The sequence below is a fragment of the Bombyx mandarina genome, chromosome 06 (genome assembly GCF_030267445.1).
Source record: "Bombyx mandarina strain Sakado chromosome 06, ASM3026744v2".
Classification (NCBI taxonomy): Eukaryota; Metazoa; Arthropoda; class Insecta; order Lepidoptera; family Bombycidae; genus Bombyx; species Bombyx mandarina.
This window is the reverse complement of record NC_143213.1, coordinates 4,552,368-4,568,923: the sequence shown is the minus strand read 5'-3', so window position 1 is coordinate 4,568,923 and position 16,556 is coordinate 4,552,368. Positions and strand designations below refer to the sequence as shown.

Here is a 16,556-nt window from a genome sequence, read left to right as displayed (position 1 = left end):
ATGAGTGAATCTAAAGAAGAATTTCGATACATTTTAAAATTTTACTACAAAAAAGGTAAAAATGCCACGCAGCTGCGAAAAAAATTTGCCATGTTTATGGACCTAGTGCAGTGTCTGTGAGAGTAGCACAAATTTGGTTTAAGCGTTTTCAATTCGGAAATTTTGACGTCGCTCTCACCCTATTACAGATAAAATGGATGCCATTTTTAAAAAGTGGAGCAAGATCGGCATATCAGTAGTTACGACGTAGCTAGACAACTGGGAATTGACCACAAAACAGTTTTGGTGCATTTAAAAAAAAACTGGGCACACAAAAAAGCTTAATATTTGGGTACCTCACGAGCTCACTGAAAGAAACCTCATGAATCATGTACTCATTTGTGATCCTTTATTACGACGTAATGAAACCGAACCATTTTTGAAGAAGCTGATAACTGGTGATGAAAAGTGGATCACGAAAAAGGTCGTGGTCAAAGACCGGTCAGGCTTCACAGACTGTGGCGAAGCCCGGGTTAACTCGCAACAAGGTGATGCTGTGTTTGTGTTGGGATTGGAAGGGCATTATTCATTATGAGCTGTTACCACCAGGAAGGACCATCGATTCTGAACTCTACTTGAGATTAAAGCAAGAAGTTGAGGAAAGCGGCCGAAATTAATCAACAGAAGGGGTGTGGTTTTTCATCATGATAACGCTAGACCTCACACATTTTTAGCCACTCAGCAAAAATTAAGAGAGCTTGGCTGGGAGGTGTTAATGCATCCGCCGTATAGTCCTGACCTTGCACCTTCAGATTTCCACCTGTTTCGGTCTCTTCAGAATTATTTAGGCAGTGTCAGGTTAACATCACGAGAGGACTGCCAAAACCAATTGTCGGGGTATTTTGATCAGAAGCCCCAAAATTTCTATAGCGATGGGATCATCATGTTCCTACCTACAAGATGGCAAAAAGTTATCGAACAAAATTGTACTTACATACTTTAGTTAAATGTAAATAAACCATATTAAAAAATGTTGTGAATATTCTTAAAAAATGCGAAGAAACTTTTTCGTCAATCTATTATATCTATTTATTGTATGTACGTATGTTCTTTAATAACATATTGTTGATAGTACACCGCAACATACCTGCTGTATCTTTATCTTTTCAGAATTTCTGTAATTAATTCGGATGTCTGAAAGAAATCGCTTTAAGCGATAAGACCGCATGTTGTACAAATACACGTGCCTGTTGACTATTTTTTTAATGTTATTTGTGTTTTGGTGTACAATAAAGTATATTCTCTCTCTCTCTCTCTCTCTCTATATATGAAAAATTAAAATTGCGGTGAGAAAAAGCTAACTTATCTAATGAAATCTCTGTTGCCTTTCAAGTATTTCTGAACATATCCTCGAAACATCCGAGACTTCTGCTTGAAACAAATCTGTTCTGTTTAAAACATCAATTTAATTAATATATTCGAAAGTTATTTCTAACGCAATTATTTGCCTTTGTTTCAGAGTTAAAGCTGAACAGTCTCAACAAAAGGAATGTGCCTCAAGTATGTGTCGAGGACAATGTGAAACAGTGCGATCGAGCAGTGTGATATGTGAATGACATTATGACCAAAAGTGGAAGGTGGCTGGCGATGGTGGCGGTGGTGGTGATCGTGGGGACGGTGCGGGGGTGGGACTGCGTTTGTAATCCAAGGGAGTGCGAGGTGCTCGAACCGAGCGGATGTCCGGGACTTGGAATCGTAGTTTGGGATTCGTGCAGGTAATTAATAAAATAAAAAAAACTTGTATATTTTTAATACATTGTGATTAAGTAATTTATAACTTTTACACGATATGCGCCTTTTTCTCGCCTACAATGGTGAAAGAGCCCACGACCCACTTGGTATGAACTGGTCACAGGAGCCCATAGACAACAGCAACTTACATGCCGTCGCCCACCTTGAGACATGAGATCTAAGTTTCAGTTTTTACAGTACAACGGCTCACACACCTTTCAAGTCGGATCGCATCACTGCTTCGCCACAGAAATAGACAGGGTGGTGGCATTAAGCCATACGGGCTCATAACACGCCATACTATCATTTAAATAGATGTCTCCCTCCTTCAATGATCATGTTATGATCTATGAACTCTAATGACTACTTATCATTAGTAGCTCAAAATATAAGTTTGAAATTCCAATTACAAACACATCAGTGGTTTCCCACTTTTCAAACCAGAACGAACGAATGACTGTTTCGCAGCAGAATTAAGTAGTAGATACTGTATCCATTCTTTTTTTTCCCTACCTATGCTGATAGCCTTGAGAGGCTATTTCAGCTTCTCCTTGACGTGTAGGTCAGATCACGGGGCTCAGACCGGGCATGTTGCTAACACTGGCCTTAGCAAGAGCAGCGCTTCGCAGTATCTACCACCGGATCGGAAACGCGACCCACTGAGAAGATCCGGCGAGAAACTCAGTGGGCTGTGTCTGTGGGTTAATTCACTCGTCGAGCCCTTCGTCACAGGCGACGGGTACGACGAGGACGGTGCTTGTTGTAAGCACCGTTAATAGATCGGGATGATCCGTGATGACTTGTTGACTTCCATTCGCTTATATAAACAGCATGTACATATAAAAAGGCACTGTTTTTATATAAAACGCTACATAAATATCCAGATCTCGGCAAAGTTTCGATCCTCCCGAAATCCATAACAATTCAGTTGATGAGCCGTAATCTCAATATTCAGGTAATTACGGCGGGCGTTTACGCGTAAAACTTCCTGTAGGCACTCATGGCAAAGGACCGATCCACTTAACACAAGTTCATCCGTGAACTTCAAAATAAGGAACTCGACCAAGGATTAATGCAATTACTGAAGTTCAAATGTTCGGCTTCCGCTTGATTATAGACAAAAAAAATAACCAAATACCATGTTTCCAGTATTTATTTAATACATATTTATTATTTTTCAAGTAGATTTATCAAATATCGCAAATTCAACTAATACATATTTTTATACAGTCAATAATATAAAAAAATTGCATTTTCGTTTTGGCATTACTCTAAACTTCCAAAAATATATTTTAATAAAAAAATAATTAATTCTAGATCGAAATTCCAACATAATCCATCATTGTGTTGGGATTTTGGGATTTGCTACATTTCACTAACAAATTTTAGAAAATGAAAGAATTTATTTATATTCATACACATTGTCGGAAACCAACGAAGCATTTCAAGAACAAATGTAAAAGCCTCTACGTATGAGGAGGAAATACCATAAAGCTCTACTCTGTATTTTCTGATACAAAGATACGACTTAACATTCCCAGATTCTTCGAAAGCTTTTCTATACTTGTTTTTCAAACTCACACTTTTTTTCTTAATTGTTTCTATTTCGATGAGAGCACGATTAAAGTTATCAGTTAGCGTTTTGATAACAGATACCCAGGTATATTTTTGTAGTGTAGTAGATGAATTTCGTGACGTGCAAAATAAAAAGTTTTTGTATGGAATGTTCTTGCGGGCCACTTATAAAGTCGATACCCATGTTGTGATTTGATCGGCTCGTAATTGCCACGCGCGCCCCCGCTGCGTAAAGTGCCTCGGCGACCACGCCACACTAGATTGCTCGCGTGTTAGGGAAACCGCGACCGAACCTCCAAGCTGTGTCCTATGCCTTAAGCAAGGGCACCCCGCGAACTACCGTGGATGTCCTAGGGCTCCGCGAAAACGTCCGACCCACCCAGCCCCCCGAACCGTCGGCCCAAAGACTTCGGCGCCTTCAGTGCCGAAACCCGCCTTCGTGCCGGCTGCAGTTCCCACGGTGTCGGCGTGGAAAAAACCGCTGCCGTATACGAAGGCGGGAACGGAAACCGCACCCCCGCCCCCGCTCGTGACACGCCCCGCGCCCCAGCCCCTGCTCGCACCTCGCCCCGCGCCCGCGTTCCGTCCCCCGCAACCCTCTGCCGTCAACGACTTCGCGCTCGTGCGCGACTTCGTCACCGCGGTCAACTTCGACCGTCTGCGATCGTTCGCAGACGCGATACGTAGGTCGGTAACCCCCGAACAGCGGCTCGCGGCCGCTTTCGATCACATGGACGTTTACGAGTCCGTGTCGCGTACGTTATAAAATCTTTACCGGTAACCAATGGCGCAAAAAGGTAGAGAAAAACCGTATTCCCTTACGCGCGGCAACGCGATCAAATTTTCGAATTCCTCCGCGATAATCTTGTAGATATTCTATTAGTGCAGGAAACCTGTCTGAAGCCCTCGCGTCGCGACCCGAAAGTCGCGAATTACGTCATGGTTAGGAATGACAGACTCACCGCCTCCAAAGGCGGGACTGCCATTTACTATAGGCGGGCCCTGCACGTTGTCCCTCTCGATACTCCCTCGCTCTCACATATCGAGGCGTCAGTGTGCCGTATCTCGCTGACGGGACACCAGCCGATCGTCATCGCATCCGTTTATCTCCCCCCGGACAAGCCCCTTCTGAGCAGGGACATCGAGTCACTGTTCGGCATGGGAGACTCCGTCATCCTGGCAGGCGATTTAAATTGCCACCACACTAGGTGGAACTGCCATCGTACTAACGTTAACGGTAGGCGTCTCGACGCGTTTATAGACGACCTCACCTTTGAAATAGTCGGTCCCCCAACTCCAACATGTTATCCGTATAACATCGCGCTCCGTCCGAGCACTATAGACCTGGCATTGCTTAGGAACGTAACTCTGCGCTTGCGTTCCATCGAAGCAATGTCAGAGCTCGACTCAGACCACCGACCTGTCGTTATGCAGCTCGGTCGCCCCCACAACCCAGTCACTGTTACGAGGACCATGGTGGATTGGAATAAGCTGGGCACGTGCCTAGCCGACACCGCTCCGCCAATCCTCCCTTACGGCCCGGATTCGAATCTATCCCCCGAGGACACCGTCGAATCCATAAACATCATTACCGATCACATATCTTCCGCGATTATTAGATCTTCTAAAGAAGTCGATGTGGAGGACAGCTTCCACCGCATCAGACTGTCCCCCGATCTTAGGAATCTCTTAAGAGTTAGGAACGCGGCAATCCGGGCCTACGATCGTCTTCCCACGCATTCAAACCGGATTCGGATGCGTCGTCTACAACGCGAAGTCCACTCCCGCTTAAGCGACGCGCGTAACGATAATTGGCATTGTTATTTAGAACAACTCGCGCCCTCCCACCAAGCATACTGGCGACTAGCTAGGACTCTCAAATCCGAAACTACCGCTACTATGCCTCCCCTCGTACGCCCTTCAGGCCAACCACCGGCATTCGATGACGATGACAAGGCTGAGCTGCTGGCCGATGCACTGCAAGAGCAGTGCACCACCAGCACTCAACACGCGGACCCCGAACACACCGAGTTAGTCGACAGGGAGGTCGAGCGCAGAGCTTCCCTGCCGCCCTCGGACGCGTTACCCCCCATTACCACTGACGAAGTTAGAGACACGATCCACAACCTACAACCTAGGAAGGCACCCGGCTCCGACGGCATCCACAACCGCGCGCTAAAATTTTTGCCAGTCCAACTGATAGCAATGTTGGCTACAATTTTAAATGCCGCTATGACGCACTGCATCTTTCCCGCGGTGTGGAAAGAAGCGGACGTTATCGGTATACATAAGCCGGGCAAACCGACAAACGAAACTTCTAGTTACCGTCCGATTAGTCTCCTCTCGACGATAGGAAAAATTTACGAACGGCTCCTTAGGAAACGCCTCTGAGATTTTGTTACCGCGAACAAAATTCTCATTGACGAACAGTTCGGATTCCGCTCAAAACACTCGTGCGTACAACAAGTGCACCGCCTCACGGAGCACATTCTGATAGGACTAAATAGGCGTAAACAAATCCCGACCGGCGCCCTCTTCTTCGACATCGCGAAGGCGTTCGACAAAGTCTGGCACAACGGTTTAATTTATAAACTGTACAACATGGGAGTGCCAGACAGACTCGTGCTCATCATACGAGACTTCTTGTCGAACCGTTCGTTTCGATATCGAGTAGAGGGAACTCGTTCTCGTCCCCGTCAACTGACCGCCGGAGTCCCGCAAGGCTCCGCGCTCTCCCCGTTATTATTTAGTTTGTATATCAATGATATACCCCGGTCTCCGGAGACCCATCTAGCGCTCTTCGCCGACGACACGGCTATCTACTACTCGTGTAGGAAGATGTCGCTGCTTCATCGGCGACTCCAGATCGCAGTAGCCACCCTGGGACAGTGGTTCCGGAAGTGGCGAATAGACATCAACCCCACGAAAAGCGCAGCGGTGCTCTTCAAAAGGGGTCGCCCTCCGAACATCACTTCGAGCATCCCACTCCGTAGTAGGCGTGCAAACACCTCCGCCGTTAGTCCCATCACTCTCTTTGGCCAGCCCATTCCGTGGGTCTCGAAGGTCAAATATCTAGGCGTCACCCTCGACAGAGGGATGACATTCCGTCCCCATATAAAAACGGTACGCGACCGCGCCGCGTTTATTCTAGGACGACTCTATCCAATGCTTTGTAGTCGAAGCAAACTGTCCCTCCGAAATAAGGTAACTCTCTACAAAACTTGTATACGCCCCGTCATGACGTATGCAAGCGTAGTGTTCGCTCACGCAGCCCGCACCAACTTGAAATCCCTTCAGGTTATTCAATCACGATTCTGCAGGATAGCCGTCGGAGCGCCTTGGTTCCTTAGGAATGTGGATCTCCACGACGACCTGGAGCTCGACTCCCTTAGTAAGTATCTACAGTCGGCATCGCTGCGCCATTTTGAGAAGGCGGCACGACATGAGAACCCTCTCATCGTAGCCGCTGGAAATTACATACCCGACCCAGTAGACCGAATGGTAAACCGTCGACGTCGCCCAAAGCACGTCATTACGGATCCTCCTGATCCATTAACGGTGCTTTTAGGCACCACAAGCACCGGTCACCGTCCTCGTCGAACCCGTCGCTTGCGACGAAGGGTTCGACGAGCGAACTAACCCATAGACACAGCCCACTGAGTTTCTCGCCGGATCTTCTCAGTGGGTCGCGTTTCCGATCCGGTGGTAGATTCTGCGAAGCACTGCTCTTGCTAGGGTCAGTGTTAGCAACTCTCCGGTTGAGCCCCGCGAGCTCACCTACTAACGTTAGGGCGAAGCTGAAATAGCCTCTCAAGGCTATCAGCATAGGTAGGAAAAAAAAAAAAAAAAAAAAAAAATGTGATTTGATTTGGCTATCAAATTTACATCATTTAGGTAATCACTAGCTCTTAGAAATGGTACGTTTTGAATTGATAAAGTAGATAGAGCGACGGGAAAGGTTTGTTAGATAATAAGATGCGGAAAGTACTATTACAGACTAGCGATGGGAAATTGTTGAAAAAAAGGTTAGTTTCATTTAGCTCTTCTAAGACTTTGGCGAGTCGTGGAAAAAAGTAAATACTCTTTATTTTCACGTTTAAAATTCTTTGAAGTGTTCATAATCGTTGTGCCCAGTTTTCTTATGAGTTTCAATAAACATTTCAAACAAAAAATTCAACATCTTATACAGATTTAAGATCAGACCAGACAGTACAATTTAAATTTTAATTACAGATGCTGTAAAGTATGCGCAAGAACGTTAGGGGAGAATTGTGGAGGTTTCAGTGGGACCTGCGAACCAGGGCTGAAATGCTACGAGGGATCGTGTACGCAGATCACGTGAACAAAACGAGCGTGACCTAACTTGTATTATATGTGTATAGTGTTGAGTAGATATCAAAACATATCCCCAGAATGTAGAAAGCAGAGGACCAGCCTAACACGTCGAGGAATCAGCATTGAACGACAATAATTGACTTGTGAAATCCGTCGTTGAAACTGTAATATGCTGCAGACAGATAATTCTGAATACTCAAATCTTTTTTTTCTAAATAAAGAATACACAAAAAAATTCGCCGCGTCCAACTACGTATCAGCCAGTTTATTTTTGTGGCATTTCTCGTAAATTCCGTTGTCGAAAGAATTTGATGAATGCTTGAGAATTGTTCTCTCGTTCGACCCATGAAATTTTAATGTCATTAAAATAAATGATATTGTACATTATATCACGATGATGCAGTTGTTTGGGGGGCATATAAATAAACTCTGATTTCGGCACCGGTAGTGTTGAGAACGATAAAATCGTAAGCTTCGTGTATCGCTTCGTTGTTTGTTATCATCATCCAAAAAAAGGTATTTTAGATATTGCGTATTTCGAGCATATAACTATATATATGCTTGTATATCATTGTGTAGAATTTTGTCATGTCATACCCCACTATTATGAATTTCCATAATAGATTGTTTTAATTAATTATGAAAAAATGTATCTTTGATTTACAATATGTATATTTTTATAATTTCTCTATGCATTTCTCTCTTTGCTCTTTTACGATATATATATTACGATACGATAGTATATTTTATTGATTTATGGTTTCAATTCAATTTAATTTCTCAAATGTATTTTCTGTATTTTATTTTGTTAACGTTTTCTTTGTAATTTTATTAAAGTCGTAATTATATGTTTAGCAAAAAATAACTCAGTAGATCGTACGTAATAAATTAAAAATGTGAAATCATACGATAATTGTTTTTAATAATACATTATGAATAAAATAACATTTTGATAACATAATATGTATATTAAGCATATTAAAATGATAATGAAGGTTAGCCTTACAAGCAAAAGCTATTCATTTTCCCTTTAAGCTAATGTAAACATTCGTATTGCTACGAGAGCTACAGTATTTTTTATTACATATTATGACGATATTTTTATGCATCCTTCTTCAATCGATTGCGTTGAAACTTTGTACAGCTATCGGTATTTACAAACAACTTGTGACATAGTAACTTAAACATCTTAGAAAGTAGCGCACGAGGCATTTCAATACAGGAATAAATTTCATTTTGTTAGCAGTGAACGAAGCGTGGCATGGTTTGTTAACGATTAACATTGCTTTCAATTTTCACAAGTCGTAAGCAACCTAAAACTAAAAAGTAATTGTAAGGCCGGAAATAAAATAAATAATATAAAAAATAATAAAATGAAAATATTCAACGCGGTACTAAGCCGTAAAAGTAGTGATATCTTAACTTGATTTCAGAAATTCAAACAAAATTATACTTATCAATGCATAGTTTTTAAATTCTTCATTATAACAGAATGGAACTAAGGATGGACTGAATTGAAACTAGATTCCAAATCGATTGCGGCTTTGGCTATCTGTAATTTTTTAAATTATTTCCCGCGAAATTCGACGCCTAATTAGAAAAGGAAATAATGAGATCATAAAAGAATGCTAAAATATATTATGCAAATATAAACCTTGCAATAAAAAAATCAATTTACCTCTCGCTTCTAGACTAAAAATCTCTCTGCTCACTATCAATGAATAGCTTCTGTCAGTAAGGCTTATTGTACATTATGGATGTATCTATCTATTCTGTGTGCTTCCAGGTTAAAAGTAGATTTAAGTGGTGTTTACGTACTGTCTACGTATAGATAAAGGTTTTCTTGATTCTGTAAATAAAATCTAATTAGCATTTATATCTTTAAATGTATAAATATATAGATATTTATTGTAAGAATGTATTTTCGATTGTAGTATTGACGCCCTAATAACTAAAGTCTGACCGAATACGGTACAGTAACAAAAACACTGAATATCTTCATTCTGTGCAAGTCCTGGTTCATACTTTTTCATTCATTAGACCACAAAAAATACAAGATTCCGCTTAATATAAATACCTATTGTATAATTATGATAATTCGAAGTTATTAACTTGTCTTGTAAATACAAAATGTAAAATGAAGTTAAAATCATTTGTATAGCTAGATTTCTGGTCGAACTCATAATAAAGCTCATAATCTTACTGGTGGTAGGACCTCTTGTGAGTCCGCACGGGTAGGTACCACCGCCCTGTCTATTTCTGCCGTGAAGCAGTAATGCGTTTCGGTTTGAAGGGTGGGGCAGCCGTTGTAACTATACTGAGACCTTACAACTTATATCTCAAGGTGGGTGGCGCATTTACGTTGTAGATGTCTATGGGCTCCAGTAACCACTTAACACCAGGTGGGCTGTGAGCTCGTCCACAGATCTAAGCAATAAAAAAAAAAAAAAAAAGCATTTCATTTATCTTTCGCGATTTTTTTTTTTTTTTTATTAAGTTATCAAGAAACGCATGTGTAGATGTAAAGTTGTTTAAATACCAGCTTTAACAACATCTTGCAATCGTGTATATTTTATGTGAAAGTTATTTTTGCATGAGCAATGTTCGGAGGTTTTTTTTTTTAATTCATATAAAATTGTATACCGCGTATCGATAAATGTGTATTTCATAGTTAAATTATATCGGTGTAACCTTCTAATGTATTGAAACTGAATCTATAATTAGATGTAAGATGTAAAAAATGACTTCAGAGCTACTTGTTAATTGTGCACACAATGAATAAACGAGTTTCAAAATTGTGTTATTTTTCATTGTAGACGCATCCTTATGTTCCTGTCGTGACTCAAAGGCTACAACCGGTATTGAGGCATTTAACTTAAGCTTTTTTGGCCACAGACCAGCGTAAAGCCCTCTTGTTTCGGGGTGGTTGATTACCATGATCCATGATAGTCAATCAATAAACAACAACAAGCTACGGTGGGTCACTAAATCCCAAGGCAGATAAAGATTCACATTGTAGTCTTTTATTTATTTATTGTTTATTGCATAGGTAGGTGGACGAACTCACGGCCTTGATGCCCGGTACCTTTTTTTTTTTTTTTTTTATTGCCTTTGTAGGCAGACGGGCATACGGCCCACCTGATGGTGAGTGGTTACCGTCGCCCATGGACTTCAGCAATGCCAGGGGCAGAGCCAAGCCGCTGCCTACAAGCCGAAGCCCATAGACATATACAACGCTAATGGCGCCATCTACATTTAGATATGAGTTCTAAGATATTAGTATACTACAACGGCTGCCTCATCCTTCAAACCGAAACGCATTGCTGCTTCACGACAGAATAAGGCAGCGTGGTGGTACCTACCCGTGTGGACTCACAAGTCGTTATACCACCAGTAAGTATTCAAATTATAATTTTGCGAGTTTGATTTTTATTACACGACGTTATTCCCTTACCGTGGAAGTCAGTCGTGAACATTTGTTAAGTACGTATTTTATTAGAAAAATTGGTACTTGCTAGCGGGATTCGAATACTGGTGCATCGATAGATACGAATGTACAGGACATCCTTTAAGCCACTACGGTGACTAAAGTCTCGTCTCTGTGAATTCCTGTTGTCACACCTACCCTATTCTTATACTTGTATGTAAGTCAATATGAGTATATATCAATAAAACTCCTCACTATTATCTCTCAAGGTGAATGGCGGTATTCACGTTAGATGGGTTTCAGTATCCAGGTAACATCAGGTTCCCCCTATGTACCTAATATGACAAATATTGGAGCGTAAAAAAAAAGAGACATTCGATTACGTGACATTAGACATTGGACGATGGTGAGAATCTGTATTTACTGTCATGTGTCTCAGTATCTCATCATCATTAGCCCCCACTCGCCCACTGCTGGACATAGACCTCTTCCAATCCACACCACTGAGCCCGGTCTTCGGCTCCCCATCCACCTACTGCCTACCTAGCATATCCCACGCTTGCCGTGGCGGGGACTCCATCGAAAAACTCGTCTGCTCCAGCAATCGTCGGTTTCGCGGCATATGCCCAACTGACTGCCACTTTAGCTTGCCGACTCTCTGAATACGGTCGATGATTTTAGTTTAAAATTTTATCCCTCAGAGAAACATAATATTTTTATCATAAACAAAAATCAGTGTCTGAATCATATCAAAAACCGATCTAAACTCATTTACCTATCTTATATTACAAAAAAAAATTATAACACGCTGAAGCTAACACTGTTGCGCACCTATGAACATGAACAAACACAATCTGTGGGAATCTTAACACCTTTTTTTTAAATTAATTCCTCAACTAAAGTTAGACACTTAAAACCGTATACGAAATATTAAAGGAAAAATATTCCTTCAAATTACTTAACTGGCTTAGTTTGATCTTAATTCTCGACCTAAAATTACAAGCTAGAGTTATAATTGCTTTGCTCGGCGTTATTTATGTAGGAGCTATTAGTACAAGCTTGTTATTAGTTAAGGCATTCGACTTTTGTATTTATCCAGTTCGAATAGGAAGAGCGAATTTAGTACGTTACCTACGAGTTTAGTTAGTTTAGAGTAATACAGTTTTAACATTAAACCGTAGAAATTAAGTCATCGTGGCCTAAAGCATAAATACAAATCTGTCAGTGAAATAATTTTAAGAAAATACTAGGATTTTTATGTTGCAAAACAAGGAAAAATTTGGAGCAATTGTTTTTTATAAAGAAAAGAATGAATAGTTTGACACATTGTTCAAAAGAATAATTGAAATGTCAATGACGGTGACGGAGGTGATGACGGGCTTGGTGATGCTCGGTGTTAAGCTTGGTGATAGGCGCGGTGATAACATCTAACATATAATACAACATACATAAAGAACGACCAGTTAAGTAGCAGGATCACTAGCAGTAGAAACACAAACTACATTGTGTCTGTATTAAACTTTTCAAGCTTCTCAACTTCTCAAACTATTTCATCACCTGTTTGATAATTTTCATGTGTGAATTTCTGGGTTTTTTTTTTGTTTTTCAAATGCCAATAGTTTCTAAGCTTTTAATGAAACTGGAAAGCAATAGCATGTCCAAACTTTTACAGACGCTTGGTGTCGATTTATAGTACAATAAATACGGACTGGCTAATTCGAATATTAGACTATATCTGTGGAAGTCAGATTGGTGCAATGACATGACGAAAATAAGTCCAAAACCCAGTTTTTTGGGAATATATATGCCTTAGATAGAAAAAAACACTAACTAGAAATATCTCAAGGGAACCAGTAAAAAGAGAAATAATGATAACAGAACAAAATAAACCCGGAGAAAAGATTATGCTCACAAAACAAAACTGAAATCTGAAAGATATACTAAATAACATCCATAAAACTACCGAAAAAGATCGATGTTTTATTTCAAATTTTCTCAGTATTAAGATATGCCTACAATACTTCATTTTCTAACAGAGAAGGTAATGAAAACCACTTTCGAGTTTTTTGTTTAGATAGAAAGTTTCGAAAGGGTTAGTACGCTTGATGAGTTCACCGAACTGACACCCAACGTCTGATAGTAAAAGTAACTAGACTTCAAAGTCTTACGTATTTTAAGCTTAATTCAAAATGATTACAAGTAATAGGGCATCTTTACTGGTGGTAGGGTGTCTTGTTAGTCCGCACTAGTAGATACCACTACCATTTTTTTTTATTGCTTAGATGGGTGGACGAGCTCATAGCCCACCTAGTGTTAAGTGCTTACTGGAGCCCGTAGACATCCACAGCGTAAATGCGCCAACCCACCTTGAGATATAAGTTCTAAAGGTCTCAAGTATAGTTACAACGACTGCCCCACCCTTCAAACCGAAACGAATTATTGTTTCACGGCAGAAATAGGCAGGGTTGTGGTACCTACCCGCGCGGACTCACAAGAGGTCCTACCACCAGTAATTACGTAAATTATAATTTTCTGGGTTTGATTTTTATTACACCTTCCTTCACCGTGGAAGTCAATCGTGAACATTTGTAGAGTACGTATTTCATTAGAAAAGTTGGTACTCGCCTGAGATTTGAACACCAGTGCATCGCTCAACACGAATGCACCGGACGTCTTATCCGTTAGGCCACGACGACTTAAAATGCCTATTTCTGTCGGGAAACAATAATGCTTGTTGGTTTAAAGGGTGGTTGAGGCCGTGGTTGTTCTGTAAAACTCAGACTTAGAACTCATGTCGGTCTTAATCATAATGCTCCAAGAGACGTGTTGGACTCAGCCTCCGCTATTTACTTGAATGTATAATAATAATATCGATCACGAATGTTTCAGAATCGATTAAAGAAGCCAGTGGTTGTAGAGAGAAAATCTAAAACAATCACATCATGTATGAATAGGTGTAGCTTGGGGTTAAAATGCTCATACTCCTCCATATTATTTCTGCAATTTATTTGCTGATTTATTTTATTTTTTTCATATATTTCTTTGTTTTTTTCTAAGAGCCGATAAATCATGTAAACAAAATGAAATATCTGCTCATAAAAATATTTCAAGAATATGAAGTGAGTGTTGGTCATAATCAAAAAATAAATATAGGGTGTAATAAACGCCGGTTATTGTTAAAAATCATAGGGGGGCCTTGAGTTCAGTATCTGTTTTTTTTGTGAAAGCTGCTCGTATTTGGTGACTATGGATATAGGGTTTGGCCATTACAGTGGGTATTCATGTAATAGCCGGTTCGCCACCAATTCGTAGATCTCCGGAGATGGAGACACCAAAAAATAAATGTTGACGCTGAGTTATATTGTTGATTGCAAGGGAAAACTGTATTTTCAAATAAATACCTGCCAAAAAAGACCCAAGTGCTTCAAACTTTAATTCATATGATGAGGAAACTAATGTTTAAGTAGCATGAATTTCCTCATATTGGATGTAGAGACCCCCAAATTTGTTGCGATTCTTGCAACAACAATTGCTTAACTATCAAGAAGCGAGAGTTGTAAAACAAACAAAACTATTAACTATCTTGCCACATTAGCTGATGTATCGGGTTCACTAACTGCGTTGTTATATAAGCTGACTCTACAAGAACACAATCTGCTTACCCTCACTTCATAGCGGTTGAAGTGTTGCCGCAATTACCGGCTAGTGTTTACTTAGCGAGATCTCCTCGAAATATATCGTCCCGGCCGCGCTGCCCTCTGCACACTAATATCGCCTCAGCTTCATAAGCTTCAGTTGTTCAATTTTGTATGTCTGAATCTTTACTTGACAGTAAATCGTTATTTTCTCAAAAAATCGATACCAAATGGATGCACCAAACGTATTTTAATGTCCAGCTCAAAGCTCTATCGTTCAGTAAATAAGCTTCAGGATTTTTTTATGGTACCTAAAACTCACTGAAAACAAGAATCATCCAGATCTAAAACAGTAAGAATTTGGAATGTGAATCGTGACTCAAGCCTGGATCTTGTGGTACTGTACCAATGGATGCACCAAACGTATTTTAATGTCCAGCTCAAAACTCTATCGTTCAGTAAATAAGCTTCAGGATTTTTTTATGGTACCTAAAACTCACTGAAAACGACCATGTAGCGCGTTTATAAATTTCCACCTGATATCTTATGGTTTTGACATTCACTTTTGTACGTATATCGGTGTGTGTCCATCCACAGCAATAAAATCTCTGGCTACATTAAAAATACGACAGCAATCATATTCCCATTCTAAAATACGTACATAAACAGGGGAATATGCATGACCAGATTGCCCCCGATGCTACGGCTAATATGGGGGGCAAATTTCATTTTAATGACTCCGACCGTCAGGGACCGGCTCGATACCATCTACGCTCGATTTACTCAAAACAGGGCTGCTAACTTAACAGTACTAATGTTTGTCGTTGTACTGATAATGCGTTTTATTGATTTCGTTTGATTGTTTTGACATGACCTAACGAAACCTATAAAAATTTTGCTTAATTTATTTTAATGACCAACTTCACTACTGTTTCGAGTCTTTAGGATAGTGTTTGATTTAACGAGTCACTCCCGACCCTAACAGAGTGTAGATAATATTATTAATTGTCCCCATGCTTTTTATTAATATACACGGGAATACGATTTCCCGTTTCACTTGACTATAATTAATTTTCGGTGTTATTATGGGTAAAGGATAGAAAATAATTTTATTGCAAAAAAAAATTGCCGCAATTTTGGACATAACGATTGAAAACGAAACACACGATACACAACCGCTATCATAATTTACTCACTAAGCCATTACTAAATAGCTATATGGAGAAAATGACTTTTACACAACCCTAGTTGTTATTATGTGTATCTAACGCCATACTAGGTAGGTTATATAAGAGCGTACAGGCATAGTCTGCATACCTATTGACTTTTGATTAGATTTTCAATGAATGAAATAAATTAATTTAATCATTTAACATTTATGTCAACCCTAACCATATATTTAGATACTTTATTTTCCTTGTGATCAATCTTCTTCGATTTGTACACGGCAATGTGCGTAATCTGTGACAATGATATATTATTTGACAGGGTCGCAAATTTTACTCCTACACAGCTTCTTATTTTGCACGATAAGTTCTTAAGATATTTAAGGATTTATACACAATATTTTTTACTGGTGGTAGGACCTCTTGTGACTCCGCGCGGGTGGGTACCACCACCCTGCCTATTTCTGCCGTGAAGCAGTAATGCGTTTCGGTTTGAAGGGTGGGGCAGCCGCTGTAACTATACTTTAGACCTTAGAACTTATATCTCAAGGTGGGTGGCGCATTTACGTTGTGGATGTCTATGGGCTCCAGTAACCACTTAACACCAGGTGGGCTGTGAGCTCGTCCACCCATCCAAGGAATGAAAAA

The 16,556-nt window shown here is 40.3% G+C and overlaps 1 protein-coding gene across 1 annotated transcript in view; it reads left to right on the top strand.

Annotated features, from left to right (window-relative positions):
* The window catches only part of oeh (neuroparsin), a 31,082-nt gene extending 23,336 nt beyond the window's left edge, over window positions 1–7,746 (top strand). The window contains exons 2-3 of the mRNA XM_028170419.2: window positions 1,499–1,754; window positions 7,579–7,746. Coding sequence (XP_028026220.1) covers window positions 1,600–1,754; window positions 7,579–7,687 — 264 coding nt within the window. The 5' untranslated portion in view covers window positions 1,499–1,599 and the 3' untranslated portion in view covers window positions 7,688–7,746. The remainder of the gene's footprint in view (window positions 1–1,498; window positions 1,755–7,578) is intronic.
* The last annotated feature ends 8,810 nt before the right edge of the window (window positions 7,747–16,556 follow it).